At 42.1% G+C, this 16,106-nt stretch overlaps 1 protein-coding gene across 1 annotated transcript in view; it reads right to left on the reverse strand.

The window, feature by feature from the left end:
* The window catches only part of SLC22A16 (solute carrier family 22 member 16), a 91,787-nt gene that overhangs the window by 26,233 nt on the left and 49,448 nt on the right, over positions 1-16,106 (reverse strand). Inside the window, exon 3 of the mRNA XM_082250002.1 lies at positions 1,653-1,770. Within this exon, the coding sequence (XP_082106128.1) occupies positions 1,653-1,770 (118 nt within the window). The remainder of the gene's footprint in view (positions 1-1,652; positions 1,771-16,106) is intronic.

Here is a 16,106-nt window from a genome sequence, read left to right on the forward strand (position 1 = left end):
TATGACTTGCGTCGCAATTGTATATGCTATATTGACTTTGCTTTATTTGCTATTTTTTTCCCCCACTAAAGTGGAGTTACCCTTTAAGGCTGGTACACATGGGCTAGCACTGGCCTGTTTAACAGAAACCGGTCAGCATTCAGCCCGTGTGTAGAGCAATAAATATCCCTTTTTTATATTGGATTGACCTTAAAAATTGCAGGGGAAAACACAGAAATATCAAGTATTTTAAAGTGGTTCTAAAGGCTAGAAATGTTTTGCCTTAAAGAAGTGTGGCATTGGGAAAAGAAAATGAACATATACTCACCTAGATAGCTGCAGCAAAAATCTGATGCTGCAGCTGTGCCCCGCCAGCTCTAGGATTAAGAACTGAGCAATCACATGACTGGTGATCGGTCAGTTCTTGGTCTTCACTGAGCAGAGAGTGGCTTTCTGCTCTGCCCCTTCAGTGCTCACTGGAGCACCATGTTATGGTGGGGTGGGAACAACTGGCTAAGGATCTCAGGGGTGTGCTGAGAGGCTGAGCCATCTGTGAGTCAGGCATCTGGCCAGATCCTGACATTGTTGTCAGGAACCCTGCAGAGCTTCGACTGGCTCTTTGATGTCCAGGCTGAATCAGGGTCACAAGAGAGCAGAAATAAGTGCACTTCTGTGATCCAGTAAAGAAGTATGGGCAAACATGCTTTGGCTCTTTCTTCAGGGAGGGAGAGTTCCAAGTGACGAAATGCATTGGGGCAGAGCTACTGCCAGTGACATCAACTGACACATAGACTGCGCTCGCACTGGACTAGATGGTGGAGCCGGTAACTGCAAAGGATTAGGCGCAACACTTGGGAGCCGGGGGACAGCACTTTTGATGTGAGTGTGTTTACTTTTTTATATATTTTAAATAAAAGACAGTTTTATGCTTTGGCGCCTTTTTATTGTTTTTCCTTTTGGGCTGTACATCGTTATGAGATATGCATGGAGACAAAGTGATTCCCTCTGGGTGCAATTTTATTTATGGTGCATAAAATCTGGTGCATACGAACAGTGAAGGAGTGGTGGAATCCCCTGGTGGAAAAATGCTAGTGGAAGGAGAGGTAGAAACCCTGAGTGGAAACAAAGTGTAGTTTTAATGCATATAGGGTCATTCTATCTAGTGATGGTTTCATGAGAGTGGAGGTGAATTCACAAAGTGATGACTGGATGAAAAGGATAAGGGTGTGGAGCACAATTTATATGGCACTTTGTGCAATGTAACACTGAACACAGACTGAGCGTTGACACAAGGCACTTTGCTTATTTATGGGACCTGGCACTTTGAGGTCATATATGTATATGTAGATTTAACATTGTGCACTTTATATTTTACATTTAGTTTTGTCTTATATTTAAGAGCTGTAAAATAATAAATTTTAAAAATGTGTATGTAGTTTATTATGAAGATCAGTATCATTGCAAAATGAATCATCAAATTATTGGCAACCAGAAGTGTACAATTTCTGTGGACTTTCTGTGGAAGTGTGCACTTATTCACTGCATACAGGGTGCGTCTATTTCTGATAAAAATGTAAACATCTTATATCATCTGAAATCTGGATGCTTCAATTACCTAGTTTTTTACTTGTAGAGCTTGTTATACTGTAACATATAATAAAACATGAACACACCGTAGCCAGGAAAAAACGAACAATGATAAAGCTGTAATAGTCGAAAGTAAATGCCACAGCAACACCAAATAAAAATTGGCATGAACTTGTAATCCACATTATTGGTCGTCTTCCAACTCTAGAAATTGGGAGAAAAATAACAATTTTATTATAATTTTTTAAAAAAATGTTCATTGCAAACCTTCTAATTAAATCAAATAATTAATTCTAATATTATGTATCTAATTTATTCAGATACCTTTTCAACAAACTATAAAAAAAGACATTGCTTATCTAAACTATATCCAAAAGGTAAAAAAAAAAACTAATAATAAATAAAAAAATGTTGCTTTTAGCTAAACCTTAAGAAATCAGAGCGCAGACTGTGGCTTCCAACATCTATTTTTGGAAATAATCTGTCTAAACAGCACTTAAGAATAATTTCTGGAACATTATAGCTGTCACAAATGTCAGAAAGAAGTCTTTCAGAAGCACTTACAGTTGTAATAAACCTTTACATAAGCCCACTGAAGTGACTAGACTCACAATGATGAAGCAAATCCTCCCACACAAGCTGTACCTAATCATTCACAGTCATTCCTAGTCCAGAACCTTCTAAAGTACACAGATCAGATGTTATTTCTTAGCTTCCAGGAGGCAAGGGCGGGGATCTGATGTCACACACTCCACAGCACATGGCAGAGAGCTGAGTGTAATCTGACACCTGGGTGGAGGGAATAGACACGCCCTCCTCTACACAGTCTTTTAGCACATCTGAGGCTTCCAATCACCATCTGTGTGCTACAGGCAGGGGGAGCAGGCTGTCACCATGGATTGCCTGGGACTTTGAATATGCCAACTACCGGAAGCTCAAAGGCAGCTCAAAACTGTTAAAAATTGGGGCATACAATTGCTCCCAATTATTTTGTTTATAAAAGAACTTTTACAAATATAACACAAACATATACAGATATTTATGCCATTCACAATGCTTGTTTCACTTTTCTGCTTCTTTAGGAGCTGTAAAGCATGTACAGTATGTAGTCATAACTATAGAAATACAAACAACAACAATATTAGAACAAACATTTTCTGCATAGATATAGTTGCTTATAGAGGTATTAAAAAACAGAAAAACACTTATAATATATAGTATATACTGAATTTATGGAGAAAAAAAATAATAAACAATCAATAACTGCAATGATCTCAATGAGAGACTGACTGCACTCCATGTTACCCATGCTCCCCATCTTTGAAAGTCCATCCATCAGGAAGGACTTCTCTCAGATGGGGAGCTGCCAGTAGTCCCGGAGATGGGTCCAAAGGGGAAATCCACATCCCAAAGGTGCTCTATTGGATTGAGATCTGGTGACTGTGGAGGCCATTGGAGTACAGTGAACTCATTGTCATGTTCAAAAACCAGATTTGAGCTTTGTGACATGGTGCATTATCCTGCTGAAAGTAGCCATCAAAAGATTAGTACACTGTAGTCATAAAGATTTAGACAAGGTCAGCAACAATACTCAGGTAGGCCATGGTGTTTAAATTATGCTCAATTGGTACTAAGGGGCCCAAAGTGTGCCAATAAAATATCCCCCACAACATTGCACCACCGCCATCAGCCTGAATCATTGATGCAAAGCAGGATGGATCAATACTTTGATCAATACCAAATTTTTACCCTACCATCTGAATGTCGCAGCTGAAATTGAGACTCATCAGACAGTTTCCTGTTCTTAGCTGTCAGGATTGACACCTGGTGTGGTCTTCTGCTGCTGTAGCCCATCTGCTTAAAGGTTCGATGTGTTGTGCTTTCAGAGATGGTATTCTGCATACCTTGGTTGTAATTAGTGGTTATTTGTTGAGAGTTACTGTTGCCTTTCTATCATCTCAAACCAGTCTGCCCATTCTCCTCTGTTCTCTGACATCAACAAGGCATTTTCTTCAACACAACTGCCACTCACTGGATATTTTCGATTTTTTGGACCATTCTTTCTAAACCCTAGAGGTGGTTGTGCGTGAAAATCCCAGTAGATCAGCAGTTTTCTAAATACTCAGACCGGCCAGTCTGGCACCAACAACCATGCCACGTTCAAAGTCACTTAAATCCCCTTTCAGGTGTACCTAATAAAGTGGGTGGTGAGTGTACATGCCTGGAGTAAGCATAATCTGTGTAAGGACTTGTGGCTAGATCCCTATATACACTGCCTGGCCAAATAAAAAGTCACCACCTGGAATTAACGAAGCAACTAAACTAAGTATGCAGTAACTATCCTATTGGATAGTGTAACGGAATCCGATGACCTCCACTGTACTTGTGGTCTTCCGTCAGTATACGGCTTCCTCCTAGTCATGAACATAGATATCAAATCCCAGTCGCCGTCATACAAAGCTAACCTGACACTTAGTTTGTATTCTGGATATTCCCAGGCAAGGGGAGGCCAAGCCCAGCGCTAAGCAGAGTCTAGCAGCCGTCTGTAGGCAATCTCCAGCTCCCATTCCTGATTGGCTAGAAATTCCAAGTGTTCCAGTGCCCAGTGCACTTCCAAGACATTCAGCATCTGTTCTCTGTATTCCAAGATTTCCTCCAAACGCCATTCCAAATCGCTCCCAAAGTCGGGGTCCTCAGACAGCCTCTCTAATAACAGCCCCAGGCCGCCATAGCAAAAGCCTTCTGTTGGGCTGTCATCTGCTGTCCATGGGCACGCTTGGGTTATATACCAGCGGAGGGCTCTATAGCTCTCATCCAACCGTATCTCTGCCTGGACCAGCCTGCTTAACTCCGCTTTCCATTCCTTATGCGGTTGTCTCCCCAAAAACACCATTCGCACTTCGTACTGCGACCAGTACCTTTCCTGGAAAAAGAGAAGTATTTTTTCCTGGTGTCGCTGCTCACCGGCTAGCGCTTCCTCCCAGAGTTCCAAGCGGATTGAATCATGCCATCCCAGCAGGACCTTCTCTGACACTGGTCCCCTGTGCTGTATCCGCATCTCTCGCAACCTCTTTCCGAATTCCTCTTCCATGGAGGCTGATATCTGTACCTCTCCTCTTCTGCTCCCTGGACCTTGTATCCCGGTGGAGGTTTGGATGTTCCAGACTGCAGAAAGCATCCCACCGCTTGCCACCAATGTAACGGAATCCGATGACCCACACTGCACTTGTAGTCTTCCGTCAGTATACGGCTTCCTCCCAGTCATTAACATAGATATCAAATCCCAGCCGCCTTCATACAAAGCTAGCCTGACACTTAGTTTGTATTCTGGAAACAACTAACTCCTTTAGTGAACAAGAAACAGACTTGTATACACTTGAGAAGTAGGTCAGTCACTACATGATTATTTACCCAAAACATCACACAATGGTTAGATAACGATCTACAGCTGACTCATGGCTAATTCAAATTAACATGCTAATTAACTCAGTACACTTAAGCCAGCCTGGAAGACCAGACTGCCGGCACCAAAGCTAAAACAAGATAGAATACACATATCAGTGTAAATACTGAGAATCCACCGTAAACAATAGGTGAGAAAATCAGCATAATTTACAATGCATGGAAGACAGGTGTTTGAGCTGATGACATGCATCTGTTACAGGTCTGACCAACTGAAGCAGTCCAAACCATCAATTTATCTGTCACATAGTGTTTTCAGGCTCAGTGACAGTGCATACCGTCACAGATAGTTACTGCATATCCCAAAGAATGAGGTCAGCCAACTACTAGTGTCAGATTGTCCGCCACACTATCACAGTCACATTTAAGGTCGCTGATCACCGCCATTAATACTATATCTGTACAGTATCTTGATCATGTTCAGAACTATACTAGTGTCCCCAAAAGTAAAGTGCTCCAAACACGCAGTGTTAACAGGATAAGCCTCCGATCACTGCCAGCACTTGCGACATGTAGCAGAATCATTTTTGGCCTAAATATATGAAGACATTTGATTTTATTGGATATCTTTTATAACAGAAAAGAAAAAATATTGTGTGTTTTTAAAAAAACAATTTCGGTATGTTTTTGCTTATACAGTATCTCACAAAAGTGAGTACACCCCCTCACATTTTTTTAAATATTTTATTATATCTTTTCATGTGACAACAGTGAAGAAATGACACTTTGCTACAATGTAAAGTAGTGAGTGTACAGATTGTATAACATTGTAAATTTGATGTCCCCTGCAAATAACTCAACACACAGCCATTAATGTCTAAACCACTGGCAACAAATGTGAGTACATCCCTAAGTGACAATGTCCAAATTGGGCCCAATTAGTCATTTTCCCTCCCTGGTGTCATGTGACTCGTTAGTGTTACAAGGTCTCAGGTGTGAATGGGGAGCAGGTGTGTAAAATTTGGTGTTATCGCTCTCACTCTCTCATACTGGTCACTGGAATTTCAACATGGCACCTCATGGCAATGAACTCTCTGAGGATCTGAAAAAAAGAATTGTTGCTCTACATAAATATGGCCTAGGCTATAAGAAGATTGCCAAGACCCTGAATCTGAGCTGCAGCACGGTGGCCAAGACCAAACAGCGGTTTAACAGGACAGGTTCCACTCAGAACAGGCCTCGCATAGAAATTGAGTGCACTTGCTCAGCATCATATCCATAGGTTGTCTTTGGGAAATAGACGTATGAGTGCTGCCAGCATTGCTACAGAGGTTGAAGGAGTGGGGGGTCAGCCTGTCAGTGCTCAGACCATACGCCGCACACTGCATCAAATTGGTCTGCATGGCTGTCGTCCCAGAAAGAAGCCTCTTCTAAAAATGATGCACAAGAAAGCCCACATACAGTTTGCTGAAGACAGGCAGACTAAGGATTTGGATTAGTGGAACCATGTCCCATGGTCTGATGAGATCAAGATAAAGTTATTTGGTTCAGATGGTGTCAAGCATGTGTGGCGGCAACCAGGTGAGGAGTACAAAGACAAGTGTGTCTTGCCTACAGTCAAGCATGGTGGTGGGAGTATCATGGTCTGGGGCTGCATGAGTACTGCTGGCACTGGGGAGCTACAGTTCATTGAGGGAACCATGAAAGCCAACATGTACTGTGATTTACTGAAGCAGAGCATGATCCCCTCCATTTGGAGACTGGGGCCGCAGGGCAGTATTTCAACACAATAACGACCCCAAACACAACTCCAAGACAACCACTGCCTTGCTAAAGAAGCTGAGGGTAAAGGTGATGGACTGGCCAAGCATGTCTCCAGACCTAAACCCTATTGAGCTTCTGTGGGGCATCCTCAAACGGAAGGTGGAGGAGCGCAAGGTCTCTAACATCCATCAGCTCTGTGATGTCACCATGTAGGAGTGGAAGAGGACTCCAGTGGCAACCTGGGAAGCTCTGGTGAACTCCATGCCCAAGAGGGTTAAGGCAGTGCTGGAAAATAATGGTGGCCACACAAAATATTGACAATTTGGGCCCAATTTGGAGATTTTCACTTAGGGGTGTACTCACTTTTGTTGCCAGCGGTTTTAACTATTAATGGCTGTGTGTTGAGTTATTTTGAAGGGATAGCAAATTTACACTGTTATACAAGCTGTACACTCACTAATTTACATTGTAGCAAAGTGTCATTCAGTGTTGTCACATGAAAAGATATAATAAAATAATTACAAAAATGTAAGGAGTGTACTCACTTTTGTGAGATATTGTATAATAAGAAATAAAAAAAACCCAGTGGTGATCAAATACCACCAAAAGAAAGCTCTATTTGTGTGGGGGAAAAAAAGATATACATTTAATTTGCGTACAGTGTTGCATGACTGAGCAATTGCCCGTTAAAGTAGCACAGTGCTGGATAGCAAAAATTGCCTTGGTCATGAAGGGGGTAAAACCATCCAGTGATAAAGTGGTTAAAACTCAAAAGAATTGGTTCTACCACTGTTTTTATTGGTTGAGTCGGATGGACTTTGTTCTTTTTTCAACCTCACTAACTATGTAACTATATAACTGTGCAGTCTGGCGCTGGTGATTCACGCCAAAGCCAGAATCATGAAGAGAACGCTTAGTTAAGGTGAAACTATGTTAACGATGTCTTGGCAAAGCTGACCACCTCACACTGAAAATGTGAAGGCTCCAGTAGGGAAGTAACATGCAATGCGCTGTAGCTAAGCCCAATTTAAGACAAAAGATGTTTATATATAATAAAATTGACTGTGCTTGCCAAGGTAAACTAATTAAGCATGCTGCCCCCTACAAATCTGGCATACCCTAAAACACACTAAGAATAGTTAAAAGGAAAGGGAGAGATCTTGGAAACAGAACATTCATTTGAAGTTCTTCAGAAAAATAAGAGCAGTGTTTTTCAATATTGTTATATAACCATGGCCATACCTACAGGGGTGCAGAAGGAACATTTGAGGCTATGGGGCCCAGGCACAATTTTAACAGCTGTGTGTTAATATTACTTTTTTTTACAAATGATTGCAACACTTAATGATCCCTAACAGTTGTATTTCTCAATTGGGCTTATTTTGGGAATTTCCTTTATGAATTCAACAAGTGTGAATACTATCATTCAGATATGGCGCTATACAAGTTCCTGCAATAAATGAATAATTAATAAATATATTTTTTTCAATATATCCGTACCATATATTAGAAACATTGTCCTATTATAAAAATAAACTGAAAAAGAAAAAGATTTTTGAAAGATACAATAAGTCCTGTTTGCTATATTTTTGCAGCACAACTTCGTGTCTTTGCGTAAGATTAATGTTGTGCTGTGGACTAGGGAAAGTAAGGAAAAATGCTGGATTTGTATCTTTGCCCTGTCTGCCCGTTGTCCAGAATAGCATAGATAGCAATTTCTGTCACCTACTGTACATCCAATACCAAGGATAACATTTACATATCCTGCAGTGGTTCAACATGCTTATGCAAAGTCATAGCCAGAACTCTCCATCAGTAATGAAGTAATGTCCTTAAGCAGGAGTTGTAATATCAGTGAGCAACGTAACTGAGTACTCTTTATGAGCATTTAAACTTATTTCAAAGTATCTGTTAGCAATCAAGTGGCTTTGGTATAAAATATATCAATTGAAATGATCATTTGGTGTATTTATTTTTCCCCAAAAGGAAATGTCTTTGTTTAAAACATATACTGCAAGCAATTTAGCAAACTTTTTTGCAGATTCATAGCTGCCATTTTAGCCAATACTTTGGGGGTGGCACTCAGAAGGTGGCTGGGGAGAAGATAAAAGTTTGGGAAGCCTATTCAGCAGGGTCAATCTCCAGAGGCTTGTGTTTGTATTCAAAATGTATCAGTGCTTGGATATTCTACAAACAAATAAATAATGCCATACCACTGTGTGTTGTGTGTTATTTTTTTTGTAATACGCATATAACAAACATATATATTTAGCCCATATACATTATGCAAAGAAAATTTAGACTTCATCACAATGGTGAACACTTCACTGTGCACTTGCTTGCTTGATCAAGCAAAAGTGCTCCAAACATGTGATGTCCACACTCCCCCCCTTAACCTCCCTGGCGGTATGATTCTTTTGGATTTTAGGTGCTGAAAGCAGTACCATTATTTTGCATGTAATTCTTGTGAATGAGCAGCCCAAACCAGCTGTATACATTTATTATATATTAAATATATATGTATATATATATACAATGTATACAGTTGGTATGGGCTGCTCATTCACAAGAATTACATATATATATATATATATATATATATATATATATATATATATATATATACACTAGGGATGCACCGAAATGAAATTCTTGGCCGAAGCCGAAGCCGAATAATAATAAAATGTTTGGCCGAAGGCCGAATACCGAACGCGGTGTTTCGCATTTTTTCCATTTATTTTGCCAATTTTTTGTCCTCTCTCTTGTCCTCTCGTGTCTCTCTCTCTCTCTCTCTTGTCCTCTCACTCTCTCTCTCTCTTGTCCTCTCATGTCTCTCTCTCTCTCTCTCTCTTGTCCTCTCATGTCTCTCTCTCTCCCTAAATGTTACTGTAGGGAATGGGATTCAGTGCACACTGCAGCCTTGTACCATAGGGTTAATGTTAGTGACACTGTAGGGATTGGGAAGGATGCTGGGAATGGAAATCAGGAAGCATGCAGGCAGCCTTGTAAATTTTAATTGCAGATACAGGGCACTGGGCAGGTCAGGGTTAATGTGGTAACATCAATTACTCAGTGACAGTCAGTCAGTGTCAGTGTGGACTCGATCAGATTATACAGTGACAGACAGTCTCTCATAGTGGTGGTAGTAGGAGGCTGGAGGTGGACTAGTAGGAGCCTGGAAAGGAGCACAGCCGCATACATACATTACTTACTCGTGCACTGCAGCCCGCCCCACACATTCAGTGAGTCTTACTCTCCTCCCTAGTTTTTTCAATGGCACATTCAGGAAGCCAATCACGCCGTGAGTAGCGGCACAGCGGAACCAATCAGGTGTGCAGGCACGCGTGATTGGTTCGCTGTGCAGTTAATCACGGCGTGATTGGCTTCCTGAATGTGCCATTGAAAAAACTAGGGAGGAGAGTAAGACTCACTGAATGTGTGGGGCGGGCTGCAGTGCACGAGTGAGTAATGTAATGTATGCTCACCGCTGAAGTGTCCCGGCTTCACGGAAGTCTGTGAGTCCTCCTGTCCTCCTCCGAGTCCCTTCCCCCTGTAAATATCGTGACCTCGGCGATATGAATATCGCCTACGGCCACAGAACGATAGTCGATAATATCAACTATCGTTCAGCCCTATTATTCGGCACAAAATTATTCGGCCTTTTGACTTATTCGGCCGAACACCGAAAGTGCTATTTTTTCTATTTTCGGCCGAATAATGTTCGGCCGCCGAACATTCGGTGCATCCCTAATATATACGTATATATATATATATATATATACGTATATATATATATATATACAGTACATATATACTGTATAATATATATATATATATATATATATATATACTGTATATCTATATATATATATATATATATATATATTTACATATATACTGTATATATATATATATATATATTATATTTACATAAAAAAATCAGTAAAACTGCAGGAAAGGGCACTGGCGGGCAAACTAATATGATTTTTTTTTATTTTGAATGGTATCAGTGTGTTTGGTGTGTTTTTACATTTGAATTTGCCGCCGGTTCCACCCCCCTGCGAACGTCACGTCGCAGGAGACGAAAGCCGGGGCACGGAGAGGATCGGGAGGAAGATCCGCCGCGAGACACCGCCGAGACACATCGCTGGATCCTGGTGACAAGGTAAGTAACCTCTTTTACAGGATCCAGCGATGCTTCTGGCGGTACCCCAAGTGTGGCTCTGGGTTACCGCTTTTGGCTCTGAAATGTAACCCCGAGCCACGCTCGGGAATACCGCTAGGAAGGTTAAAGGTAACAACTCACCAAAATATTGTGACCCTCTATCTTATTCGGGTCAATTTACATGGACCTTCTTTGTGTACTAAAGAGCAGTTATTGGCCCCAGCATGTGCTTAGCTGAGGGCCTGGAAGAACTTGGACTGAAAGAGATTTGCTGGAGGACACTATCAAAGGGAGCTGGGCTGGGGAAGGATCCCTTTATCCCTGCAGAGTGTTACATGGAAGCTGATTGGTGACAGCTGTCCTTGGACATTGTGAGTAGGGTCTTTGTGCAGGACTCCAGGTGTGCATGTGCTTTGGGGGTTAAGCCAGAGGTTGCTGTAAGGACTGGGACTGCTCGTACAAAATCTTAGATTAGCTAGCTACTCCCTCTACCTCCAACAAAAGCTGCTGCTAAAGGATCTGTGTTTGGGAATCAGTCCTCCTATACCTGTTTTGTGTTTTAGAGTATCCTGCTACCATGGGCGTCCGCAGAAATTTTTTCAGGGGGGGCATCATTTTAAGGTCACCCATGCTCCACCCCTTTCCAACAATATCATGACGGGGAGGGGTTTAGTCATTATACTTATTTTAAGTATTTATTTTTAAAGAGCAAACAGCAGCATTTATTGTTAAAGCATTTGTTAACCTAAAAAAAAAAGAAAAAAAATGAAAGTGTTATACAGCACAGTGGTTTGCTCTGTAATTTGGCCCCTTCTATCACCTAAAATACCTGGCTGATCCTGCCTGGCTATACCCTCCAGTCTGGAAACTGACCACGGTATACCACGGCTGCTGAGCCCTGACACTGCCTTCGTCATCCGCAGCCCTCTTGTCCTCCTCTGCCTCTCTCCCCCCACTCCTCCCTGCCTGCCTGCTCCTGTGTCAGTGCCTGCCCCCTCTCCTCCTGCTGCTGTAGTTTTATTTAAGGTTTCATATCCTGTCTACAGTCTGTTTAATAATCCTGTGTGCCCCTGTGTCTGTGTTTTATAAAAATAAGCCATTCTTTACCAGTTTTCAGAGCGCCACTCATCGCTCACGTAACCCGCCGCTTCTCTCCTTCTCTCCCGCTCCCCTCCTCCTTCCCTCCCGACTGACGTCAGTGAGGAATCCTCGGCCCTGCTTGCTGCAGGAAGCTGTCAGACGGGGAGAGGAGAGAGCTGATGGGTCACGTGTGCGGTGCTCGGCCCTCTGAAAACTGGTAAAGAACGGCTTATTTTTTTAAAACACAGACACACAGGCACACAGGATTATTAAACAGACCAGACAGGATGGTATAAAGTGGCTTAACAACCACTTGAAAAGGAAAGTTGAGATTCCAGGGGGGAGCATTCGCCCCCCCTTGCCCCTACCTGCGGACGCCCATGACTGCTACCCTCTCTCCTGGTTTAACACTGCAATAAATGTACAAAAATACATTCCCTAGACTGAGCCTGTGTTTGTTGGTGTGCTTGGAACTGGTGCCTGGGCTTGGCAGCCTCTGAACGCTGTAAATAAAAACATATTTTTTTCCCTTGGACTACTTTAATAAGAGCCAAATGGGAAATTCTGAAGTGAAAATACATATTTGCGTGTTAAAAATAGATTTGAATATCTCATCCTTCATTGCTCTTAGGTTGCACAGTGGGGAAGAGTGTCACATTATAAGCATTATTCTAGGCAATGAGTCAGCTATGGTGAAAATAAGTATATGTGCTTAGTGCTGCTTGTCAACATTGTTATCCCAGTTTAACTACAAGTCTACCAGGCAACCTTTTGGGAACTCCCAGAAGCCGCTAACCACTATATCCTCTATATTATATATATACAGAGGGTAAAAGTGGTATTAAACACGTCACCATTTTTCTAGGTAAATATATTTCTAAAGGTGCTGTTGACATGAAATTTTCACCACATGTCAGTAACAACCAATGCAATCCATACATACAAATAAACCAAAACAAATATGTTTAGAAATTAGGTTATGTGTAATAAAATGGAATGACATAGGGAAAAAAGAAAAGGTAATAATCACATGAAGAAAGGGAGGTGCAAAATGGAAAGCCAAGACCCAAGCTGAAATCTATCAGTAAATAGAAAGCAATCCTGCCTCATGTCAGTGCAAATTAATATCAGCTGATTCAGTCTCAACTGATGGCCTATAAAAAGGTGTCTTATTACCAAGGTGTCACACAAGAAACATCTCATGATGGGTAAAAGCAAAGAGCTCTCTCAAGACCTTTGCAACCTTATTGTTGCAAAAAATACTGATGGCATTGGTTACAGAAGGATATCTAAACTTCAGAATGTTCCAGTGAGGACTATTGGTGCCATAATCCGGATGTGAAAAGAACATAATTTCACCATAAACCGGCCACGACCAGGTGCCCCTTGCACAATTTCTGACAGAGGAGTGAAAAGAAGTATCAGAAATGTTGTCCAAGAGCCAAAGACCACAGCTTCAGAAAGGCATGGAATTAGCAAGTACAATTGTTTCAAGAAAAACAATAAGTAATGCAATAGCTGCCATGGCCTGTATGCACTCTCACCATGCAAGACTCCATTGCTAAAGAAAAAGTATGTTGAAGCTCATTTAAAGTTTGCTGCACAACATTTAGACAAGCTTGTAAAATACTGGGAAAATATAGTCTGGTTATACAAGACCAAAATTGAACACTTTGGAGGTCAAATTGCACTGCACATCAACCCAAAAACACCATACCAACAGTGAAGTTTGGAGGTGGGAACTTAATGGTGTGGGGCTGTTTTTCAGTATACGGTACTGGTAAACTTAATGTCGTTGAAGGAAGAATGTACCAAGACATTCTTGATAAAAATCTGCTACCATCTACCAGTATGACAAAGATGAAACAATGGTGGACATTTTGGTTTCTTTGTATGTATAAATTGCATAGGTTGTTACCAACATAGGGTGAACATTTCATGCCAAAAGCACCTTTAGAAATATATTTACCTAGAAAAATAGTGACAGGTGCAATACTTACTTTACCCGCTGTGTATAAATATATATATATTTACAGCACTTTTTTAAAAGGGTGGAATTTAAGATTATGGTTGTAAGTGTTTGTTTTGTGGACTTGTGGTTGCATATGAGTGCACATGGGAGTGGTAGCAAATTCAAAGTAGAGGTTCTGCAGGGAGGGTGAGTTTATCAATAAACCTTTTATGTATGCCAGTATAAATGAACATGTGTCATCATCCTTCTTTAGTCTTCAGTATTTTTTAGCAAGGAAGCAAGAAATTATGTACATGTACTAACTGCATGCAGGTACAGTACATTAAGATACATGTTAAATGCTTCTGCCAATTATTTGTTATAATAAGAGCCATATCACTCATTATTTACACAGCCGCCTCGGGATGGTCCCATCCGATTCAATCATCCCACTCTTTATGGCCAATTAACTCAGATGTTTTTTTTTTTGTAAAGTTATATTTATTACGTTTTTTCAAAAAGTACAAACAACACAAACACGGCCACGCAGGGCCAAAAATACACAAAAAGCAGTGAAAACCATCATCCTGACATCCTAAAATAGTCAGCAACCCTCACCGTGACCCGTACACCAAGGTACATGAACTGTGTAACCCATTGCAGCCCAATGGATGCATCCGCCAGTGCTACAGCTCCGAAGTCTATCGGCACAGTGGATTTATCCCAGTTCCCCTGCAAGCCCGAATATCACGCAAACTTTACCAAAACTTGAAAAACCGCCCGAAGCGAGTGACCGGGATCCCTCAAAAACAGCAACAAGTCGTCAACGTAAAGTGCTAGGCATTCTCTGATGGAACCCACTTCCAAAGTCTCAACATCAGGGGAAGAGCGGAGTGCAATTGCCAGGGGTTCAATCATCAGTGAAAACAATAAAGGAGAAAGAGGGCAGCCCTGATGCGTACCCCTGACTATAGTAAAAAACTCAGAGATAGATGACCCTATCTTCAAGGCCATCTGAGGCGAGCTATAGAGAAGAGAGACCCACTTCCTAAAGTGAGGTCCAAACTCCATGTATTGAAGCACCACCCCCATGTATCCCCAGTCAAATGCCTTAGCCATGTCAAGGGACACAACAACCCTGGACCCGGTCTGTTGGTGAGAAATCTGAAGGTGAGTAAATAGGCGATGCAGGTTGGTGTCTGTGGACTTACCTGACATAAAACCAATGGTCAATGTCAACCAAGGACAGGATCACCGTGGCCAGTCTGGTCACCAAGATCTTAGTAAGTATTTTAAAGTCACCATTAAGTAGGGCTATAGGTCTGAAGGACGCACAGTCTGCCGGGTCCTTGCCAGGTTTAGGGATAAGAACCACATAGGCCACCCTCATAGAGGGGTGAAAACATCGGTTTCAAAACAGTAAGCATAGGGGGGCAAGGGTGTCCAGGCGATGTCTGTACCAGTCAGCCGGGAACTCGTCCTTGCCCGGAGACTTGTGAGGGGGGAATGACCTAATGGCAGCCTTAATCTCCGGGAAGGTAAAATCACTGTCCATCCAAGCCCTGTCATCCGCCTCAAGCGAGGATAAGGGGAGAGCATCAAAGAGAGCCACCAACTCTGACTGGTCATAAGTCGGGAGGGGAGCATATACCGAACGATAATATTCAACAATCCTAGCCATAATGTCATCAGGATCAGTAAGCATGGCCCCCGGAACTAGAACCAACACAGGGAACATTAACTTAGGTTCTTACATCAGCCACCAGCATCGCTGAAAGTTTGCCATTTTTGTCCCCTTCTCAAAAAGATGTGCCTGAGTGCGGTGTAGGTGGGAGCGCACCAGAGAGATATCATGTAGGGCCAGTTGGCGTTTAGCTGCTTCCAGGCTGGTGAAAGCCGCCGCATCCGGAGCAGCCGCATACTCTCTGTCACACTCCCTCTCCCTAGTCCGCAGATTCTCCCTGGTAGAATTATGCTCGGTGCTAACTGCCTTAATAGCAGACATGTACTGTCCCCTCATTACCGCATTAAAGGAGTCCCACACCACCGTGTCCTCAGGTGTATCAAGATTATGGTCCTAAAATGCAGACATGTGTGGGTGGACCATCTCCGACACTCGCTCTGCCTGCCTTCAGCCAGCCAGGAGACAGGCGCCAAGCACCCCCCAGAGCCCTATTC

Source organism: Pelophylax lessonae (genome assembly GCF_965119305.1).
Source record: "Pelophylax lessonae genome assembly, chromosome: 3".
Taxonomy (NCBI): Eukaryota; Metazoa; Chordata; class Amphibia; order Anura; family Ranidae; genus Pelophylax; species Pelophylax lessonae.